We start from the raw sequence: 22,768 nt of genomic DNA, 5'->3' as shown, positions 1-22,768 counted from the left end.
AGAGGAGAGAAAGTCACTCTGAGATGTGAGATCAGACGTGAAGAAACTCAGTGGACGTATGAATGGAGACCAAACAGAAACTCTGCAACATCCAGTGAATACAAGATCAACTCAGCTACTGAGTCTGACAGTGGAGAATACAGATGTAGAGCTAAAAGTGGCTATAAGCTAACAGACTGGAGTGATGCCTTCAGACTGTCAGTGTTGTGTGAGTCAAACTCTCCTCTTTTCATGCTTATCTTTGTCATCTAAAAAGAAAAACATAACACTTTTAGCCAAGTCCAGCTAGCTAGCTCATATTTTCAAAATCAAAACAGAGAAAATGACCAGAAACTATAAGGACATCTATGGATCCAGGCATAATGACTGATTTTTGAGGATCTTCTGTAATTTAACTCAACTCTCTGACATTAATAGACATTTCACCAATGAGGACGCTCTCGTTCAACCAGAGACATTTGAGTTTTTCCATTTTAAAATAAGCAAATTTAGTCAAACACTTCTTGTTGACTTGTGTTATCTTTTCCTATTATGTTTAATTTATTATCTGAAATGTCTGACAACGATAGGGAATAGCAAGTAATCACAAAAAGGGCTTTTTCTCAAAACTGTAGAGAGAAAATGCAATCAACTTTTAAATGTAAGGTGAAGTAAGAAACTCAGACAACTGAGATAAACTCGGACCAGAGAATCACAGCTACAACAGTATATGGGAGAGGAGAAGACAATTGTTGAGAAAGAACTGAGTTGTTCACAGTAAAACTATCATTTTAAATACATTAGTAATCAAACTAAATAGAAAAACTGTATAAATCATGTGGGTTTTAATCAACCATTTTCTGTTATTCGTGTAGTAAATTACTGATTTCATTCTGTCAGAAGAGAAAGAGGAAACATTACAAGTTGAATTTTTCATTTAATTTTTTTGTGGGAAATGTCCAGAGCACGTAAAAAAGAGCAAGTTCATTAAACTTATACCTTTAATCCAGTTAGAAAATAATAAATATCTAGAGATTTGGTATTTTAATGTTCATACTCTTCGTCTCATGTTTTTAAGTAGAACTTTCTGATATCTGGTCATATAATATAAATTACATCATAAATGCTAAAGATGAGTTTACACTCTACAGAATGGTTGGCAAAATTTTATGGTCTACCCATTACCTCTTTCCTTCAACTCAGCAGTACGGAAGCCCAGAGCCACAGTGAGAGCAGAGAGAACAATCATACCAGCAGGGGGCAGCGTAACACTGAGGTGTTCAGTGGACGGCTCTGCTGATTGGAGGATTTACTGGTTCAGACAGGATTCAGATCAGCCCATAGGAAACAATAAACCATACGAAGACTTCATGGTCTCAGATGAAGGTCTGTACAGCTGCAGAGGAGGAAGAGGAGATCCAGTTTTCTACACTGAAGCCAGCACAAAGGTCACTATTCAGAAAACTGGTGAGTTTAGTTATCAGCTTATCATTAAAATAACAAGCATAATTTAAATCTTTCATATGTTTATTTGCATAAAGATAAAATAAAAATATTTATTTGTATGTGCATTGGCTGGAGGTGACATTGCTTTAAATAAATCCTTAAAATATAAATTTGTGGTTTTAGAACAACAATGGTAGCGAAACATGAAATACAACAATTTATATAAGAAGGAAAAGATGGCAGCTCTTTGCAGTATTTTGCAATTTGTGAGTTCAGACTTTGCTAACAGCATTTGGACATTCGTCATGTAAAACTTGTTTTACTTTGTAACTAAAAGTTGTTACTTAAAGTGGGACACAAACTACTTCAACATTTGCTACATGTGAATATTTAAATGTTTAACTTTTGAAACTTATTTATTATTTTGAAATAATACCAGAGTTTTACACTTATTACAGTGAACCAAAGTTTATCTGATCTGCAGGTCAGTTTATTTCACTTTTGAAATTTATTATTCATTAAGTCGTTACATAAATTGAGAAATAAAAACTATTTCAATATGTACTACTTATACTTGACCTTGAAATAACCATTTTAAAAATTGTAAGCTTTGAAACTGTATCCATCCTTCCTTGAACAGTAGCAATAGTAAAAAGTCATCTCCCACCTTGTTAAATTGACAAAAGTGAATTTAACAAATTATTTTAATAATTGTTTTTGTCTGTTTAACTTCTTTATACAAACAGTTTCCATTAAACCAACTGTGATCCTGCAACCCAACTGGCCTCAGATATTCATTGGAGAGAAAGTTACTCTTAAGTGTGAGATCCAAGATGGAAGATTTAGGTATGGAACGAAGCAATGGAGAAAAAACAACTCTGATAAACCTGGAAGGTCCCAAGAATACATGATCACCACTGCAACAGAATTTGACAGCGGTGATTACAGCTGCAGAGCAGGAGACAGGTTCTCCTTATCAGTGTGGAGTGAGGTTTTCACATTAGTTGTATGTAAGTTGGTCATTTTTCATTAATATTAAAGTTATGTTCATTTTGCTGCTCATTGCTTTTGTTTAATTAGAAGTTGCTGTTGAACCTTTAAACGGTTTGCATTTTTTAATGATTTGCCCACGTCCTCTTTCCTTCAACTCAGCAGTACGGAAGCCCAGAGCCACAGTGAGAGCAGAGAGAGCAATCATACCAGCAGGGGGCAGCGTAACACTGAGCTGCTCAGTAGACGACTCTGCTGATTGGAAGATTTACTGGTTCAGACATGATTCTTCTGGAGCTACCAATACTAACAACAATGAACCAGGTGGAGTCCTCAGTGTCTCAGATGGAGGTCTGTACAGCTGCAGAGGAGGAAGAGGAGATCCAGTTTTCTACACTGAAACCAGCACAAAGGTCACTATTCAGAAAACTGGTGAGTTTAGTTATCAGCTTGTCATTAAAATAACAAGCATAATTTAAATCTTTCATGTGTTTATTTGCATAAAGATAAAATAAAAATATTTAAATGTCAACTACTGTAGCTGTGCATTGGCTGGATGTGACGTTGCTTTAAATGAATTGTTAAAATATAAAATTGTGGTTTTAGAACAACAATATTGGTAGCAAAACATGAAATACAATTTACAAAAGAAGGAAAAGATGGCAGCTGGTTCTCTTTGCAGTATTTTGCAATTTGTGACAGTGAGTTCAGACTTTGCCAACAGCATTTGGATATTCGTAATGTAAAACTGTACTTTGTAACTAAAAGTTACTTAAAGTGGGACACACAAAAACTACTACAACATATGCTACATGTGAATATTTAAATTTTGAAACTAAGGATGAATGCACATCATTTATTTCTTTCCTTCCTTAACTGCTTGATAGAAATAAGTTATTTTCCATCTTTAAAATGAGTAAAGTGAATTTAACATATTATTTAGATTTTTGTTTCTGTTTAACTTCTTTGTGCGAACAGTTAAACCAACTGTGATCCTGCAACCCAACTGGCCTCAGATATACATTGGAGAGAAAGTTACTTTCAAGTGTGAGATCCATAATGGAAGATTTAGGTATGGAACGAAGCAATGGAGAAAAAACAACTCTGATAAACCTGGATGGTCCCAAGAATACATGATCACCACTGCAACAGAATCTGACAGCGGTGATTACAGCTGCAGAGCAGGAGGAGACATGTTCTCCTTATCAGTGTGGAGTGAGGTTTTCACATTAGTTGTATGTAAGTTGGTCATTTTTCATTAATATGAATGTTATGTTCATTTTGCTGTTCATTGATTGTGTTTATTTAGAAGTTGTTGAACTTTTAGATCAATAACAATCGCTGAAAAAACTAAAGCAAAATTCTAAACGTCAGTAATGGAATTGTAAATGTGCTGTAATTAAACCGTTTCAATATTTTTTTCTAATGAAAACCTTTAATCACAGACCATCAAAGCAAAGTGAAGTTCTTTAATTGAAACTCATAACATTGTTATTATTAATTCAGAAAATTGCACAAAAGAACAAAATAAACATTTACAATCTTAAATCACTCACACTTTACAGATATGCTTGTAGAGAGGAATACAAATGTTTTAATTGGTGATAGTGAGTAAGTGACACCATAAATGCTAAAGGTTACTCTATATTTCTCAAAATATTTTGCAAAACATTTTTTAATGATTTGCCCTGCTTGAACTTTTCTTCAACTCAACAGTACCGAAACCCAGAGCCACAATGAGAGCAGATAGAACAATCATACCAGCAGGGGGCAGCGTAACACTGAGCTGTTCAGTGGACAACTCTGCTGTTTGGAGGATTTACTGGTTCAAACGGGACTTTGAGTCTTCTAGAGCTACAGACATTAAAAACAATGAACCAGATGGAACTATCATCATCTCAGATGGAGGAATTTACAGCTGTAGAGGAGGAAGAGGAGATCCAGTTTTCTACACTGAAACCAGCACAAAGGTCACTATTCAGAAAACTGGTGAGTTTAGTTATCAGCTTCAGCTTGTCATTAAAATAACAAGCATAGTTTAAAGCTTCTATGTGCTGATTTGTATAAAACCAAGTTATGGAATGCAACATGATGTTGAATAATAACAGATAAAATAGTTGTGTCAGAACTACAATTTTAGAATCAAAAGATAGGGGGAAATAAAAAGAAAATTAGGATAATGAGGCAAACTGTTTCTTTCAGTGGCATTTTTTGCGATTTGTAACACTCATGGTATTTTAATCCCACTAACATATTTTAACTATACAACAGTTGATTCTGTATCTGTGTTGCCTGATCATGAACTTCAGCTATGATCTGTTTGTGGGAGTTCAGATTCTGAGTTTTCCTAATGGAAAACCTCTGTTTTACTACGAAACTAGACGTTTTTATGTAATATAGGGCAGTAATAAATCAAACAACATATTGTTTAATGAATCAGTCACCCCATTAACAAGGTAAAGTTCTTTTTTAACTAAGGAGACACAAGTCTGCTGATTCCTCTCTGGACATTTATTAGGAAGACCTGGGCAGGTGGTACAGGTCAAACCAGGGTCAGTCCCAGGATGGAAATGGAAACGACTTTACATTCAGAAATCAGTTTTATACCTTAGAATGATGTCAATATGCACAGTCTGAACAATAACTGGGAATGTTTGGCTTGCAGATAACATGCTACATGCACCTAGCTGCATCAAATGCCACTAATGACAGATTCCAACACAGGAAATGTTCAATAAATAAGCAAAGTTGATATACAGCCCAGTTTCTTTTATGGTGGTTTAAAAGTTTAATTAGTAGCATTGCCTTTGCCTTGAATACATTTGGCTGTTGCCAGATAGTACAAGCTGCACCACTGAACATGTAAAGAAGTAGGAAGTTAAGGTGTTTGTCATTGATGTGTAGATGTTTGTGAGAAAGTAAACTCTCTCCAACAGATAAAGTCTCTGTGTCTCCATCATGGCTGAATCCTGGAGCCTCAGTGACTCTGAGCTGTGAGGGTTTGGAGCATCAATCAGCAGGATGGAGGTTCTTCTGGTATAAAGCTGTTCCTGATCCATCCAAGTTGTACCAGACACCATACTACACCTATGAGCTGCTGCCTGGAAGCACCAACGGGACTGAGCAGAACTCCTTCATCGTTCAGGGACAAAACCACACAGCAGGTTATGTGTGCAGAGCAGGAAGAGGAGAACCAGAGTTTTACACTTATTACAGTGAACCAAAGTTTATCTGGTCTGCAGGTCAGTTTATTTCACTCTTTTATTTCTTCCTCTAATTTCTGACTTTGTTTAGAAACTTTGTGTAAAAATTGCAGTATGTTATCTTAGTAATATAATTCTGATGTCCAGTATCTGATATGCACAACTATAGTTCAGAAGTGTAAGTTGCTGGATAGATATTAGATTGCATGCTTGATTGGTAAAATATTGGACAGATTGTCAAACTGCTAGCAACAAGAAGGTCCTGAGTTCTTATTGTTATATTTCTGAATGATTGAATAGGTGACTGTCTAAATAGTTTAAGATATACATCCAATTATTAAAAGAATTTGAGTATCTTAGCTTAATTTATTTTTTTAAATGTTCTGGTTTTCTGTATAAAAGTAATACCTTAACCACGTGTTATGAAACATTTTACACACAATACTGTATTAAAGCAAAATCTTTAAAAATGTGTTTTGTTTTTCAGATTCAGCAGCAGCTTCTCTCACTGTGAGTCCAAACAGAGTTCAACATTTTAGGTCTGAATCCGTCACACTGACTTGTAAAGGAAACTTTACAGACTGGAGAGTGAAAAGGTTTACAGAAACAGGCCGACTGTCAGACTTTACCTGCTCAAACTGGGGGAGAATGACTGGATCTACATGCACCATCAACAGATACTGGTCTGATAGTGGAGTTTACTGGTGTGAGTCTGGATCAGGAGAGTTCAGCAATGCTGTCAACATCACTGTACAGAGTAAGTTATGTTTTCTAGTACTGTTCCTATACTACTTGTATATGAAAACATCAACATTTTTACTCTCTTCATCCCACATTGTCAGCATTGAAACCAATTTATTGTTATTGACGTTGATTTATTGTTTACTTTTATTTAGGAATCCACAATAATGACTGTCAAAACCTTCTGTAGTGATATCATTTTCAACAGTCTTGTATAGTCTTGATAATATACAGATTTTTTTTTAGTGGCTCTTCATGTGTGCATAAAATTACAGAAATCACATTTGATTATTCTTTCATTTGACTGGAAATCGAGTGCTAAAACTTGGCGTGAGGAAAAAAACTGCTTTGGACATAATAATATTATTATTTTTTTTACTTATTTTCCTCTATGTCACCTCTATTTATAAAAATCACTTCTGAAATGTAATACAGTCTGATTGTTTTACAGATAATAATTATTATGGTATTATCCTGCTGAGTCCTGTTCATCCTGTGACTGAAGGAGATCCTGTTACTCTGAGCTGCAGAGATAAAGAAAATCTTCTCTCCAATGTGTTTTTCTATCATAATGATAAACTCATCCATAATGACAGCAGAGAGGAACTGAAGATCTCTGCAGTGTCAAAGTCAGATGAAGGTTTCTACAAATGTCAACATTCAGGAAAAGATTCACCAAGGAGCTGGATGTCTGTTAGAGGTGAGGAGGAGGAAAATGTTTGATGCATTTTATTTATCCATCCTTCCTGAACTCAGATGTGTAAGAAAACTGTCAGTAATGCATATTGTAGCAGAGCGCCCCCACATGAAGGATTGTGGCTTTACTGATGAACAGTGAGGTTTATTGGGAGTAAACCCTGACTTTCACCTAAAGAGCTGTACAAACACACGCACAACAAGGACAGCGTAAGCTACAAACCACGGTCTTAACAACCGTAACGTTTGAAAACTGAAAATAACGTTCGCCACTAAAAATATCGACTCCAATTGAAAAACTACCCAATTTGATTACAATTAAACAAATTCACAATTCCAACCGATCAATATTAGAAATATCCTCATTCACAAAATAAACATGCCTTGCGCCAAGTTGCAGATCCACAACATAAACTGCGGAAGTTCTCTCGTCAAAATAAAAGCATCAAATCAAAACCCGGAAGTCGACCATACACTACACAAAACAAAACGGAATAAAGGCAACAAGCAGCAAAAGGGAATACAACAAATAAGGAGCTTAACCTGGGTTTATTTGCACAGATTCACATTTTACTTCTCTGTACATTGGTTTAAAAGTCATCCAAAAGTTAATTTTTCTCTCCTACATGTGGAAATTGGTAGATTTACACCACAAAAATCCCCTTCAAAAATCCTTTTGAAGGGGATTTCAATATATTAGAGTGGGGAAAAAATATTGCAAAGACAAATGGAATTGTTGCAGTTGATTGGAAGTCAATAATACACAACAGTGTTGATTGGACAGACATCACTGTACCTTAGTTTAAAAGAAATATGATCTTAATTCACCTCAAAGTTCATGACCTGGTCAAGCTTTTTGTCAAACAAATGTTAAGTTACTATTAGGGAAATGTCATGTTTTTATGCAAACAGAGAATAGGCTCATAAAAATCAGTACATTCTTATTTCCAGCAGCTGTGTCCAGTCCTGTCAGCTCTTCATCTTCTGTCATGTTGATCGCTGGTCCAGTTGTTGGAGTCGTTCTCTTTATTCTCATTATTCTCCTGATCTCGTTGTGGTGCTGCAGACGGTCCAAAGGTGAGAACATTTTTCTTCACATACCTAATCAGAAAAACTCTTAAATCAAACATTAAACCACATTTTGATGTTGTAGCAACATGATGGCTTGAGCAACAAAATAACATAACTATTGTCTTTTACAGATTCACGGTCCATCAGGTTGGTATCACACGTTGTCATATTTCATCTCCGAAATGCATCAACAATAATTTGTAAAATCAAATTGACTGTTTTCAGCTCCAGTCGGTCAGAGAGCAGCAATCAGAGCTCCAACAGAAACCATGTCATCAACCAGACTGGAAGCCATGGTTACAACACTCTGCTTCTCGGTCAGAATTTGATATTAATTATTGACATGTGTGATCAATTCCTCTTTACTGCCAGACAATAATTTGTTATGCCAGACAACAAAAAGGAAACTAAGTGGTAAAAAAGGTTGTCCTATTAAGTTCTTTACTTACAGTGCATCTTTCTTACTTTGTTGATCAAGTTTGTTCAACAGACCCTTTAAGTTCTTTTCTTTTCCTGCTCTTTAGGTGATGTTGGTCTCTATGAGTCAGTCAAATCCCATGGAGCTGCAGGAGACGGTAGTGTATTTTTTAAAAAAGCTGAATGATAATGTGAACCTGATTATCAGTAAGTTGCATATTATAAGATTCAACTTAGGAAGAGACGGTGATTTCCAAACCACACAGCGTAGAAAAAATACTACTTGAAGTCATTTACTTTGATTTATAGTTTTTTTGGATTATGCTATTAGTGAAACCTCATGAATCAAATGAGCACAGTGTGTAAACCTTCCTTAATATTTTTTTTCTTCACTTTAGGTGATGTTCATGTCTATGAGTCAGTTAAATGCCCTGAAACTGCAGGAGAAGGTATTAATTTTCAAAGAATTGATGATGTAATGAACCTGATCATCAGTAATTGACATTTCGTCCTGTATTTTATAGAAGAATCTGGAGATGCTGCATATTCTCTCATTGAAGTGATGAACGTAGGACGAGAGAGTGAGTTCAAAACGACACACAGCAGGAGACGATAACTCAAACCTTCTGACCCCGTCTTGTTTTTTTAGGGAGGCCTCATGAGCGCACACCTTACTCTGTACTGAGAACAGAAGATTCAGGTACAATCAGCGACAATAGTTGATCTTTTTACTGAAATACGTCTTCATGACATCATAGTGCACCTTAATATGATCATAATCTGCATCAGTTGGCCTCTAAACTTTACATTAGACACACGGTGGAGAGTTGTGACAGTTTGTTATATTTCTTCATAGGACATTTTCCAATAAACTGTTGATTTTATACTTATAGTCCTAAGTTGCCCAGCTGCAGATAATAAGGAACTGCAGAGTGACATTTGTCTTTCACCTGTTTTCAGTTTTACGTTAAACTGATGTCGGCATCGTTATTAATGATTATGTTGACGAATATTTTCAACAAACCGTCTCTCCGTTTCCAGGAGCATGGAGTCCTGCAGCAACAGATGAGGCCGTTTATTCAGAAATCGCCATGGAGACCGCAAGCTAAACTGGTTTAATCTGCTAAATATGAGATTAACTTTGCAATAAGAATGTAAAGAAAGCTGCATTCATGAACACAAAACAATTAAACAATAAAACATAAAATCTAAGTTGATTAGTTACTAAATACAGTCAGATGTTTTGTAATTTTGATAATATAATTGCTTATGAAGGATTAATATTATTTTTAAGCACAATCTATGAGTTTTTCATTTAATTTGATTCATGTTTGAGAATTTGCAACATTTTTTTTTTGCAACATTTTCGAAAGACAAAAGTCAGACGTGAGCTTTTGTGTGAAACTCTGGAGCTTTTTTGCCTGATTAAATGTAAAACCATGTTCCTTTCGCACATAGCAAAGTTAAACTTTAACTTGTCATTAAATGTGAACCATAATTCCCATAATTACAAGCAATAAAAGCTTGAAATATCTCACTCTGTATAATGAAACTATGTAATATATGACTTTTACTTCCTGAAGTAAGTTTTCCATGACATTTAAATTGTTTGAGTTGCATTTATATATCATCACCTTCCTAAAGTTGTGGCTTATGTCTCTTTTCTTTGCCAGAAAAGATTTTTCACTTTTGGTATAAAAAAAAACAAAAACAACAAACAAACAAAAAATCAACTACGGCCATTTTTTTAGGAAGGTGACAAAGGAAGTAGTTTGCACAAGATACTTGTGCAACTTTATCTTTCTGCAGCCGAAAAACAAGTTTAGTTAAAATTCAAAGTGTGTGATTGAGCAATGGTGCACAGCTTTAAAAACCCTAAATTCATTAAACAACCCATCAAATTCAGAGCAGTTTGACTTTTCCTGTACTCAGTAAATTGTCATGATTCTGAAAGAGTCCTGACAGCTGTCGTAGTTAAAAACCCCTCTGCAGTGAACAGGAAGCATACTCATATATTGAGTAATGCTGCAGTCAAAGCTACTTCAGTTTTAAGACTGAGTAATGGGAAGGAAACTCGTAAGCAGCTATAAAGAAGTAGTATTCTGAAGACTTCCCCTTTTTTCACAAGATAGAAGATTTCCTGGTTATAGTTCAGCAGGTTGAGATGTGAGGATGGGACACGCTTGGCTTTACGTGCTGTTCTGTAAGTAAGTTTATTAACTTTAAAAATAGATGATTAATTAAACTAAAGTTTTCTTAAAATGGCTTCTTGTCTCTAAATAAATAAATAATTCAAGTATCAGCTATATTGTTGTATTAAATTATTTCAGAAATGTTTTTAAATGCCAGTTTTTCTCTGTTTTTGTGATTGTCATTCTTCCTGATTGATCCATTTTTCAAACTTTTTCATAAATGTGTCTGTTTTATTTAGTGTTCAGTTCAGTCATCAGTGGATTCGCCCAAGGTGAGACACATTTCCTGATTATATCGTCTTGACTTCATGTTTAAAATGTATTTGTAGTAGTATCTCTCAAGCTATCGTGGAAATTTAAAGCTTCTTGTACTGTAAATAGCAGAAACACGAAGGAGTTTATGTAGAAAGACCACAAGATTCTTCATAGCGATTTCACCTGTTTAACCCACAAAGCTCAGATGCAAAGAGCCACTATGACGAGACCAGTGTCGTTAGGAAACCTTGAAATGTTGCTAGAGTGAATCAGAAGCCGCAATATATTTCATTTTCTTTCAGCTTCATCATTTATCAGTAAGAACAAACGTTGGGTTTTCTGACAGAGAGTAACAACAAAGATCTGGAGACAAAACAAGCTGACAGATCCAAAGATCTTCCACTGTTCTAGCGTTAGCTGCTGACCTTCTAACGTGTTCACACCTCTCAGTTGCTACATGTTTGTGCTGCTTGTTTCACATCAAACCAACCTGGAGTTTTATTTCCAGGTTGATTTGGAAATAAAACTCCAAACTAATGAGACAAGAGCAAAAGCTGCTCAATATTAGCCTGAAAGTTTAGCTAACCTCTCATGCTTGATAAGGTTTCTATTGGTTTGCAGACCGGATGAGAACACAGGAAACTGTCTGCTGAGAATATAAGCTAATGTTTGTGAGGTTAAAGCCTCTGCCTATAACAGCACAACCACATTTTAATAAATAAAAAAAACATCATTGTGTTGTAAACATGTCTATGTTGATTAATATTAAACATTTTTAAACTCCAATCAGGTTTTAATCTCCTCTCAACCTAAAAATCTGCAGGACAGGAATTGAATATGTCGATGTTTTGAGTTGATTGTTGTGACGTTGTGGTCTGTAATGGCAGTGTGGGTACAGCTTCAATCCTGTGAGGTTTGCATTTTCACATTACGTCTCTAGTCTGACCTACTGCAGTCGCAATATTGGGATATTCAATATTCAGGTTATTGGGATTTTAAACGTCTAAACTCAAAGACTGCTGCATGTTTTTGAGATGTGCGATTTCTTAAAAAAAAGATGCAAAGAAGCAGCATAATGCACCACGTTCTGAAAAAACTGCAGACCCATCAGCTGTATGGTATGGAGGACCAAAACTGACATAATAATAAATAAAAGAATAAATATATAAATAAAAGAATAAATATATATCCAACATATATGAATAAAAGAATAAATATATCAATAAAATTATAAATATATATCCAACATAATAATAAATAAAAGAATTGATATAAAAATAAAAGTAGAACTATATAAATAAAAGAAGAAGAAATATATATCCAACATAATAATAAATGAAAGAATCAATATAAAAATAAAAGTAGAAATATATAAATAAAAGAATAAATATAAAAATAAAAGTAGAAATATATAAATAAATGAATAAATATATATACTACATAATAATAAATAAAACAATAAATATATAAATAAAAGCATAAATATATATGCTTTGCTTAGATTCTTTTGCTTCTCCCTTTTCCGTTTGGTGTATTTCCATTTGCTGTATTTATTTCTGTAATGTTTTCTGGCTGCATCGTTTTGTAAATGAGGTGGGCTGCCTTCTATGTCCAGCTCTCTATTGGTCAATAAACAGGAAGGAGAACGATCCGTGTGCAGATCGATTGTGAATGCCTGCGCTGTGGTCCTCTTCGGAGAGCCTTATAGACCCTTTCACAAGACGTCAAACAAAATCCGTTTAATACTATCTATACATAATCTAAGCTGGACAAATTCCTCGCTGATTGATACCAGTTTGACTACGAAAGTACGTGTTTTGGTTTTTTTTCTAGCTGTTAGTTGATATCCTAGGGTAGCAATAGTAATTTGTTAGCTGGCTAACATTACGTAGCCTTTCTGTTTTGGAAATAGAAAGTATTTAGGCTCTAATCTTAATCAAATTTTTATAGTATAGACTGGGGTTGCCACCCGTCATGTAAAATGCGTGATCGTATTAAACCCTCCTCACTAACGCTAGTTTCACCACCCGCTAAGTAGCGACATTACCTGAAGCCACAAGTCCAAAACTTAAGTTATGCCAAACACCCGCTGCTCCACCACGTCCTGAGAAGTTAAACGATCAAGACATGAGGAGGAAGACGCTGTTTTAGATAGATAGATATTAACGTTTCATTGGAGAAATGTGGTTATTTCTCTCTCTTTCTCTCTATATACAGGTCCTTCTCAAAAAATTAGCATATTGGGATAAAGTTCATTGTTTTCCATAATGTAATGCTAAAAATTAAACAGTCATATATTTTAGATTCATTGCACACCAACTGAAATATTTCAGGTCTTTTATTGTTTTAATACTGATCATTTTGGCATACAGCTGTATGTAGGGAGCCTCTAGACCAGTGGTTCTTAACCTGGGTTCGGTCGAACCCCAGGGGTTCGGTGAGTCGGTCTCAGGGGTTCGGCGGAGCCTCTGCCGCGGAGGTAAAGACACACTTGTGTAAAGTCGTGACGACGCCCCGCTTTGCCATCACTTGCTGCAGAGGATCACGTTACATTGCTTAGCCAATCAGTGCTGCGGAGGAGCCCTGATTGAAGGAGTTCCACTCTCATCTTTTCGCGGTTGGTACTGCCTCTAGTGGCGTGGGGGTGGTAACACAACTAATAACATTACTAAATCAGAATACCGCAAAGTATTATTTATTATTAAATTTTCCGTCTCTTAAGTATGTAGAGCTAATTAAATGATCTAAACAAGATCTTAAAGTGGTTCCAGTTTCTCTCGATGGCCAACCTGTTGAAACTGGGGCAAATTTTAAATACCTTGTGTCGTTCCTGGACAGTCAGCTCAACTGTGCTGAAAACACTGACTATATTTTGAAGAACTGCTCTCAGAGACTCTACCTTTTAAGAAGACTTAGTGATCTTGGTGACCCAACTAGAGTCTAGTTGGGTCATCCAATGACATCCTATGTCCTGAATTTGGGGGGGGGGGATCATATTTTATTTATCCCTACAGAAGGGTTCAGTGAATGCGCATATGAAACTGGTGGGTTTGGTACCTCAAAAAAGGTTAAAAACCACTGCTCTAGAGGGACATAGAAATGAAAATAAAAATGTAAATTTCTTGATAATATGTGACATAAACAGGACAGTATCTGGTTCCACACAAGATGCCATCAGGTGTCTGGTGCACGTGAGCGTTTCTTTTTCTTTTTTTCCTTCATTGTCTCTTTATGGCCTCTGTTATAATTTGTTGCATTGATTTTAACAGACTGTTTATTAATACATTTACATTTGAAAAAGAGGTAATATCAGAGGATCATACGTTTGGGACGCCTGTCAAACATATGTTGACATAACTGTCTTTCTGTTAAAATAATACTTTATTGATTTGCTGCTGAATATTAGATAAATAACCTCCTGTTTATTAATCATGGTCATTTATTAGAACACGTTGAAAAAGCTCCACACAATTCATAAAAGTGGAGGGAGAACATGAAGTTAATGGCAGCAATAACTGTAGATAATTCATAACTGAGAATAGTAGGACAGTAGCAGAGTATAGATGGTCAGTTTGTCGTCCAGCTGCCAGAATCATTAGATCCTAATTACAGACATAGTTCAGAATAATCTAATAAGTCTAATTATAAGTTTGATCAACTTTGTTTTAAGTCTTCCCTTAAAAGTAGACAAGGTCTGTAACATTGATTCAAAACTTTCATTTGATCACATTTTTACCTTGATGCACTTTTCACTTCAACATAACAATAGAAATTTAAAGAAAACTTAATAGGTCTGTCAAGAGCTGAATTTTTTTTTTTACCAGAATTAAAAACTGATTTATGCTCCACATGTCTGAAGAAAATGAAGAATTATTCCGGCAGATTATTTCACGCAGTATTACCTGATGTTTCTGTATGAAACTTTAAAAAAAGTAGTGTTATAAATTTAATAAAATGTAAAATGAACATGAGAGACACGTTATTTTCCCAAAAGAAACATGTCCTGGGTACAGACGCTGGCTGCTGCAAAATCCAAAAATGATAACTGTCATATTACATTCACACTTAAAAGCACTAAATAATTATGAAATAAGGAAATAGTAGATAAAATAACATAGCAGGACATTTTAAAATCTTAGACATCATTATCATTGTCTACAGTCATAATTTACTGTTTTTAACATAATAAGCTCAGGGATGTTTATTTATTTAATACATTATGTAACAAATGTGATGCCAAGCAAAACTCAACTAAATGGAGGTTCGTGTTGCTGAGGTTGGTGGAGGATCTAAGTGGAAATAGACAGAGAGCTAGTTTAGTTATCATTCAACTGTAGGCCAACAAAAATGAAATGTTTTTTGTTGATTTAATGTTTCTTTTAAACTAATACATTTATGTTGTTTATGTGAACAGTTCCTAATCGAGCCACTATGATCCTGAAAAACAACGTGCCTCTTATATACAAAGGTGAGAGAGTTTATCTTCAGTGTAAGATCACAGGAGGAGGAGGAACAAAGTGGACGTATGAATGGAGACCAACCAGGTTAAATGAACCTGAAACATCCAATGAATACATTATAATACATTCAGCTAATGAGACTCACAGTGGAGGATACAGCTGCAGAGGAACTAATGGGAGTGACTCAACAGCCTGGAGTGATGTTGTCGTATTAACTGTGTGTAAGTTGGTCATAAATCTTTCATATAAAAACCTTATTGCACCTTTTTAAACATGTTTGATACAAATAAGTGATAAGTTAAAAGGTCATCAATGTTTGTTCTTTAGACGGTCCTAATTAACTGGTTAGTCTGATTCTTAGGATTACCAACCCAGTTCTTCCTTACAGATACAAAACGACTGATATTTTAATTAAAATATATGTTATAGGTTGAGCACAAATGTTTGTTTCCTCCCAGAGCTTTCTTAGTTTCACAGGTACAAACATTTAGTTAAAGGTATATTTTTGACAGTTATATAAGAATAGTTAATATAAATAAAAAATATTTTTCTCGAGTCTATTCTGAGGGTTCGAGAAAATTAATTACATTTCCATCTCAAAAAATTAGCATATTGTGATAAAGTTCATTATTTTCCATAATGTAATGATAAAAATTAAACTGTCATATATTTTAGATTCATTGCACACCAACTGAAATATTTCAGGTCTTTTATTGTTTTAATACTGATGATTTTGGCATACAGCTCATGAAAACCCAAAATCCCTGTCTCAAAAAATTAGCATATTTCATCCGACCAATAAAAAAAAGTGTTTTAATACCAAAAAAGTCAACCTTTAAATAATTATGTTCAGTTATGCACTCAGTACTTGGTCAGGAATCCTTATGCAGCCTTCAATGCCGTGTGGCATGGAGGCCATCAGCCTGTGGTTCTGCTGAGGTGTTATGGAGCCCAGGATGCTTCAATAGCCTTAAGCTCATCCAGAGTTTTGGGTCTTGGTCTCTCAACTTTCTCTTCACAATATCCTACAGATTCTCTATGGGCTTCAGGTCAGGAGAGTTGGCAGGCCAATTGAGCACAGTAACACCATGGTCAGTAATACCAGTGGTTTTGCCTCTGTGAGCAGGTCCCAGGTTGTGCTGACAAATGAAATCTTCATCTCCATAAAGCTTTTCAGCAGATGGAAGCATGAAGTGCTTCAAAACCTCCTGATAGCTGCTGCATTGACCCTGCCCTTGATAAAACACTGTGGACCAACACCAGCAGCTGACATGGCTCTCCAGACCATCATTGACTGTTGGTACTTGACACTGGACTTCTGGACGTTTGGCATTTCCTTCTCCCCAGTCTTCCTCCAGACTCTGGCACCTTGATTTCCGAATGACATGCAAAATTTGCTTTCATCCTAAAAAAAGTACTTTGGACCACTGAGCACCAGTCCAGTGCTGCTTCTCTGTAGCCCAGGTCAGATGCTTCTACCGCTGTTTCTGGTTCAAAAGTGGCTTGACCTTTGACCTGGGGAATTCAGCACCTGTAGCCCCTTTCCTGCACAGTGGCTCTGGATGTTTCTACTCCAGACTCAGTCCACTGCTTCCCCCAAGGTCTGGAATCGGCCCTTCTCCACATTCTTCCTCAGGGTCCGGTAACCTCTCCTCACTGTGCAGCGATTTCTGCCACACTTTTTCCTTCCCACTGAGGTGCCTTGATACAGCACTCTGGGAACAGCCTATTCATTCAGAAATGTCTTTCTGTGTCTCACCCTCTTGCTTGAGGGCATCAATAATGGCCTTCTGGACAGCAGTCAGGTCAGCAGTCTGACCCATGATTGCGGTTTTGAGTAATGAACCAGGCTGGGAGTTTTTAAAAGCCTCAGGAATCTTTTGCAGGTGTTTAGAGTTACTTTGTTGATTCAGGTGATCAGGTTAACTGCTCGTCCAGAGAACCTTTTCATGATATGCAATTTTTTTGAGACAGGGATTTGGGGTTTTCATGAGCTGTATGCCAAAATCATCAGTATTAAAACAATAAAAGACCTGAAATATTTCAGTTGGTGTGCAATGAATCTAAAATAAAATTTTTAGCATTACATTATGGAAAATAATTAACTTTATCACAATATGCTAATTTTTGAGAAGGACCTGTATTTCAAAGTTAGAACTGCATGAATTCCTTCATAAAATGCAGAAGAGTTAGAGGAATAAAATGCTTTACCAACTATCTGGAAATAATCTGAGTTCTCTAATTACATCGAGTTTCTGACAGTGTGTCGAGATATTTTTCTTTGAATTGAAGCCTTTTGTCAACAGTGGATATTATGTCCGACAGATAAACTGTCTGTGTCTCCATCATGGCTGAGTCCTGGAGCCTCAGTGACTCTGAGCTGTGAGGTTCAACATCCTCCTGCAGGAACCAGGTTCTTCTGGTATAAAGCTGTTCCTAAACCACCAGGAAATCTCTACACCTATGAGCTGCTTCCTGGCAGCGCTAATGGGACTGATGACAATTTCTACATTATTCATGGACTCAATAACACAGCAGGTTACGTGTGTGAAGCAGGAAGTGGAGAACTAAAATACAGAGATCCAAGTTTTGTCTGGTCAGCAGGTCAGTTTATCTGTGTGTCTCCTCTCAGTGAGTAAAAAAATATGTTTTTACATTATTTCTACTGAGCCATGAACTTTATCCTTAACAGTAATTTAAAGTTGTTGGATCCATTATCAATGTAAAAAAGAAATGTTAGTTTTATCTTGGTTTTCATATATTGTTGAATTTATCCAAGGCACAATAAAAAATATAAAATGATAAAGTGAGAAGTAAAAGTTTTGCTGTATTTGACGTCGCCCCCTTTCTCCCTCCTGACCAAAATCACTCATGAACTAAGTTTGTTTTTTTTTCTTTTGAGACAAGTTTTTGTTGAAGACATTTTGTTTGATAAATGTATTGCTTTGATAAAATGTATATCTGAAACTAAAGACAATATAAAGCCATAGATTATTTGGATGATCTTGTTTCAGCTTTATTCTAGATTAAATGTTTCTATATTTGTTTCCAGATCCTCATCCAGCAGCTTCTCTCTCAGTGAATCCTGACAGAGTTCAACACTTCAGATCTGAATCTGTGTCTCTGAACTGTGAGGGAAAAACTGCTGAGTGGAGAATGATGAAGTTTACAAAGAGAGGAAATCTGTTAGACTGCTCCAACTGGGGGAGAATGACTGGAACTACATGTATCATTGACATATACTGGTTTGTTAGTGGAGTTTACTGGTGTGAGTCTGAATCAGGAGAGTTCAGCAATGCAGTGAACATCACTGTACAGAGTAAGTTGTGATTTATAAACTTTTTCTTTCAGATTCTTATATATTGTATATATTTCATAATGTTTCTTGTATCTTCATCATTGTAAAACACAATATTTTTGAATTAATAATTTTTCACTCCAACAAAAAAGAATCATAACATAAAATCAAATGAGGATTTTAATTATTGCATGTAAACATTTTTTTCCAACATATGGATTCTTTATAAAACTGGAGGTTCTGTGTTTTACTTCATGACGGTCAAATTCAGTTGTTTTATATGCACAAGAACATTTGTGTGGAAGTGATTATTTATAAGTTACTTTTTGAAACATCCTTTAGTCTGAAATTGAAATATGTTCTGATTTATGTAAATGTAAAATATTTTCGTCAATGACAAACAGCTCCATCTTTGAAACTAATGCCTGAAATTTTGTTTTATCTGATGGTTTTACAGACAATATGTGGAATAATATAATCCTGCTGAGTCCTGTTCATCCTGTGACTGAAGGAGATCCTGTGACTCTGAGCTGCAGAGATAAAGAACAAAATCTTCTCTCCAATGTGTTTTTCTATCATAATGATAAACTCCTTCATAATGACAACAGAGAGGAGCTGAATATCTCTGCAGTGTCAAAGTCAGATGAAGGTTTCTACAAATGTCAACATTCAGGAAAAGATTCACCAAGGAGCTGGATGTCTGTTAGAGGTAAGGAGGATTTTAAAAACGTCAGGTTTTAAAACCTGAAAGAAAACTAAATGATTTTCTTTAAAACCATTTAATTGTTTGAAGAGAACACTTGGATCTTTTTGAGGGTGTGATGCAGATTTTTTTTCTTCCCATTTTCAAGCCTAAAGTCACATTTATCTCATATTAACATGTATTCCTTTTTAATGTTTATTTCCAGTAGCTGTATCCAGTTCTCTCAGCTCTTCATTTCCTATGCTGTTGATTGTTGGACCAGTTGTTGGAATCGTTCTCATTATTCTCCTGCTCTTGTTGTGGTGCTGCAGACGGTCCAAAGGTGACGCCATTTTCTTTTCTGAAATGTATAATTGGTCCATTTTTTATTAAGAAAGAGAGATGATGTGAGAGATATGACTGCAGATGCAAATTAGCCTCAATTCCTAAATCTGGAATTTAGATAATGAACTTAAACAACTGTGTTACTTTATATGCACTGTTGCTTATTAAAAAACAAATGGAATAATGTGTATCAAATATATTTTCACAGGTTTATGGTGTGTCAGGTCAGTGCAACAGTTTATTTCCTTTAAAATCTACAATTTTCAAACTGTCATCAATTTAATTGCATGTATGTTTCATTTCAGATCAAAGCAGTCAGAGGGCAGAGGTCAAACCTCAAACACCAACCAGGAAGTCAACAACACTGAAGATGATGACTACAGCTGTCCTCCTCAAGGTCAGAGCTTCAATGTTTGTGTTCAGTCATTGAGATTGTTTTACTTCTGATTATGTCATTAATAATGATGGTTTTTAAGATCTCATACATTCAAGTTTAACAAAATTTGACAATGCCAGTCAGAAATTCCCATACAATCACAATTTGCATGAATGTCATTCATTTTGCGTTTTTAATGCCTCATTTTCACCCTACTTTTGATAATGCACTATAAAAAAATGTGTTTAAATTGATTGTGGATGTTTTTGCTGATCCACATAAGTAGTGAGAACTAGTGCGAAATGTAAACATGCCAGCTAAAATTTGAATAAATGTCCTCCACAAGGTTGCAGAGAAGCCAAGTGGTTGAAGTTTGCAGCCATCAGCAAGTATTATGATGACTGGGTATTTGACCATTTTTAAAATGGTAAAAAGAAAAATGCTGAAGTTCATCTTATCTAGTTGGTTTCCTGGAAGAAGATCCATATTTTAAGAAAATGTTCTTTGAAGAGTGTGAAGATAGATGTAACTCAGATTTGTTCCTGCTTTTTCTTGAGAAAAAGGAAATACTGCACTGCTCACAAAACACAGTGTGCATTTCTCCTCACAAACTCAAACATTTACTGTAATAAGACATGAAAACATCAAGCTAGTTTTCTTTGAATATGTGGTAATATTACATTTTGAAACTATTGTTTCCACAGCTGCTCTTCTACGTTTTTCCTCAGAAACAGCATGTTTGTCTCTACCAGTTATTGCTTACGTAACTTTAGCAGAGAAGCCGTTTATCTCACTTATATACATTTTTATCTCTCCCATCAACATTTTAACCATAGTGAACCATATTTGGAATCACCTATTTTGACCAACCTCATGCATGTCATGACTGTTGTTTTTTTTATTATTATTGCTCAACTACTTCTACTGGTACAAATTCACCATGTTTTTCTTCAAGAAACAGTAAAAGTAGATTAGACTGATGATGTTGGACTGACAGGACTAGACTGGCTGCAAAAGCTTAAGCAAAAGTTGCTGAATGACATTTAGCCACTAAATTGCACTTGTTCTACCAATTCTCCTCTAAAATGTGTTACAGAAATGTGTTTCATTATCTACAAAAAAAGAAGGCACCAAAAAACATTTCCCCTCTTTTACTGCAGATAACACCAACCTCTATGTGTCAGTCAAATCCTCTGAAGCGACAGGAAATGGTGAAGTACATCTTTGAAACACAACAGATGCAAAAGTTAAGTCTGATCCGCCGTGGCTCATCTAAAATTGCGAAACGTTTCAGCTGCAGATGAACCCAGAGATGTCACGTACTCTCACATTGAACTGAAAGACGTTGACAGAACGAGTGAGTTCCAGACGCAATTAATGTGCAACAGGAGAAAATGGACTGAGCGGTTTTAACCTTGCTGTCGTTGCTGTGACCATCCCAACAGGGAGGCCTCGGGAAGCAGAGGAGAGCGCCGTTTACTCTGAAGTGAAGCTGCTGGAGTAGAATGAGAATAAACTGAAAGGTAATATTTGATTTCACAGAGATGCTATGCTGTGATGTAGGAAAAGCAAAATAATCACAGCAATTTAAGGTTTACCGTCATCATATCGGTCCGGGCATCATTTAATACAAAAGTGAAAGTTGGGTTTGAAGTGAACAAATGCTTGCCGAAATGTTTTCTGTTCCAGATTTCAATGTATGATGAGTTTAGTTAAGTTGGTTACAGTTACCAAGGTTCGGTCATGCAGTCTCATATTAGCCGCTTGCTTAGCTGAGATTAATAACTAGTATAAATCCAAGAGACAAATTAAAAGTTAAGAACATGTGTCCATTCATCTTTATTCATCAAGGTCAAGAGTTTTTTTTTTTTTTCTATAAATTGTACAGTGATGAATCTGTTGAAAGATTTCAGATTCTTGATTCACCGTTTTCACTCTGTAGCTAAACGTTTGATGCAGATCTTCTTTTCATTTCCAGACCGGAGGAGTCCTGCAGCAGCAGATTCAGTAGTTTATTCTGAAACCAGGCCAGGATAACAACACTGCCATGTCAGACGCACGATGTGACGGACTCTTCTAGAAGCTATCACGAGTTGAAACTCATCACGTTCTTCAAAATCCCACTTTTTTCACATGTACCTGTCTTTTACGGAAGCTGTTTTATGAAATTACTGCAAGTGCTGAAATGCATGTTCTTAAATTATTTGATTTTAATTTGTATTTGCTGATGTAAAATTTAAAGTAGAGCAACATCTCTTTGAGCCGATAGTTTTTCTTAAATGCTTTGAAAGTTTGGATGTAAATGTGTTCTGACGCAAAATGCAGCAAAGAAAGAAAATGTGAAACGTACATTTTTTGTAGCTTTGTTTTGCAATGTTTTTAAATGTATTAGTTGTTACTGTAAGCTCTCTGTTTCTTTTTCAAATTTTGATAAAGTTAGTATTTTCATATTTGAATAGTTTGTCTTTTCATGCTGTCATGTTTTCATTTGCTACTGCATCACATACATTTCTAGTGTAGCAGTTTATATACAAACATGTTACAGTTATTCAACTTACCAGTGATTGCGCAGTCAGCTTTACATTTAAAATATAACCTTATAGTTTTTCTAAGCCAC

General features: G+C 35.5%; 2 protein-coding genes across 4 annotated transcripts; both read left to right on the top strand.

Moving 5' to 3' along the window:
• The first annotated feature begins 1,193 nt into the window (after nucleotides 1–1,193).
• On the top strand, nucleotides 1,194–9,712 carry LOC103475905 (obscurin-like). The gene is made up of 16 exons (XM_008427874.3): nucleotides 1,194–1,446; nucleotides 2,172–2,435; nucleotides 2,578–2,847; nucleotides 3,394–3,654; nucleotides 4,132–4,404; nucleotides 5,352–5,657; nucleotides 6,106–6,375; nucleotides 6,811–7,059; nucleotides 8,007–8,132; nucleotides 8,258–8,273; nucleotides 8,352–8,443; nucleotides 8,651–8,701; nucleotides 8,942–8,992; nucleotides 9,068–9,124; nucleotides 9,193–9,243; nucleotides 9,585–9,712. The coding sequence occupies exons 1-16, from the start codon at nucleotides 1,350–1,352 to the stop codon at nucleotides 9,650–9,652; spliced, it is 2,502 nt and encodes an 833-aa protein (XP_008426096.3). The 5' UTR covers nucleotides 1,194–1,349; the 3' UTR covers nucleotides 9,653–9,712.
• A 946-nt stretch (nucleotides 9,713–10,658) lies between these two features.
• LOC145548662 (B-cell receptor CD22-like) lies at nucleotides 10,659–22,601 on the top strand. 3 transcript variants are annotated; one of them, XM_081599501.1, is made up of 14 exons: nucleotides 10,659–10,746; nucleotides 10,975–11,007; nucleotides 15,405–15,458; nucleotides 15,582–15,671; nucleotides 17,776–18,054; nucleotides 18,503–18,769; nucleotides 19,206–19,457; nucleotides 19,657–19,773; nucleotides 19,984–19,999; nucleotides 20,081–20,172; nucleotides 21,312–21,362; nucleotides 21,446–21,508; nucleotides 21,597–21,674; nucleotides 22,130–22,601. In XM_081599501.1, the coding sequence occupies exons 1-13, from the start codon at nucleotides 10,716–10,718 to the stop codon at nucleotides 21,653–21,655; spliced, it is 1,404 nt and encodes a 467-aa protein (XP_081455627.1). In that variant the 5' UTR covers nucleotides 10,659–10,715; the 3' UTR covers nucleotides 21,656–21,674; nucleotides 22,130–22,601. The 3 variants fall into 3 exon arrangements, with proteins under 3 accessions (XP_081455627.1, XP_081455626.1, XP_081455628.1); XM_081599500.1 differs by having other exon boundaries at nucleotides 15,405–15,671; XM_081599502.1 differs by lacking the exons at nucleotides 15,405–15,458; nucleotides 15,582–15,671.
• The last annotated feature ends 167 nt before the right edge of the window (nucleotides 22,602–22,768 follow it).

This window comes from Poecilia reticulata, chromosome 18 (assembly GCF_904066995.2).
Source record: "Poecilia reticulata chromosome 18, P_reticulata-male-v2, whole genome shotgun sequence".
Lineage (NCBI taxonomy): Eukaryota > Metazoa > Chordata > Actinopteri > Cyprinodontiformes > Poeciliidae > Poecilia > Poecilia reticulata.
This window is presented reverse-complemented; position numbering and strand designations above follow the sequence as displayed.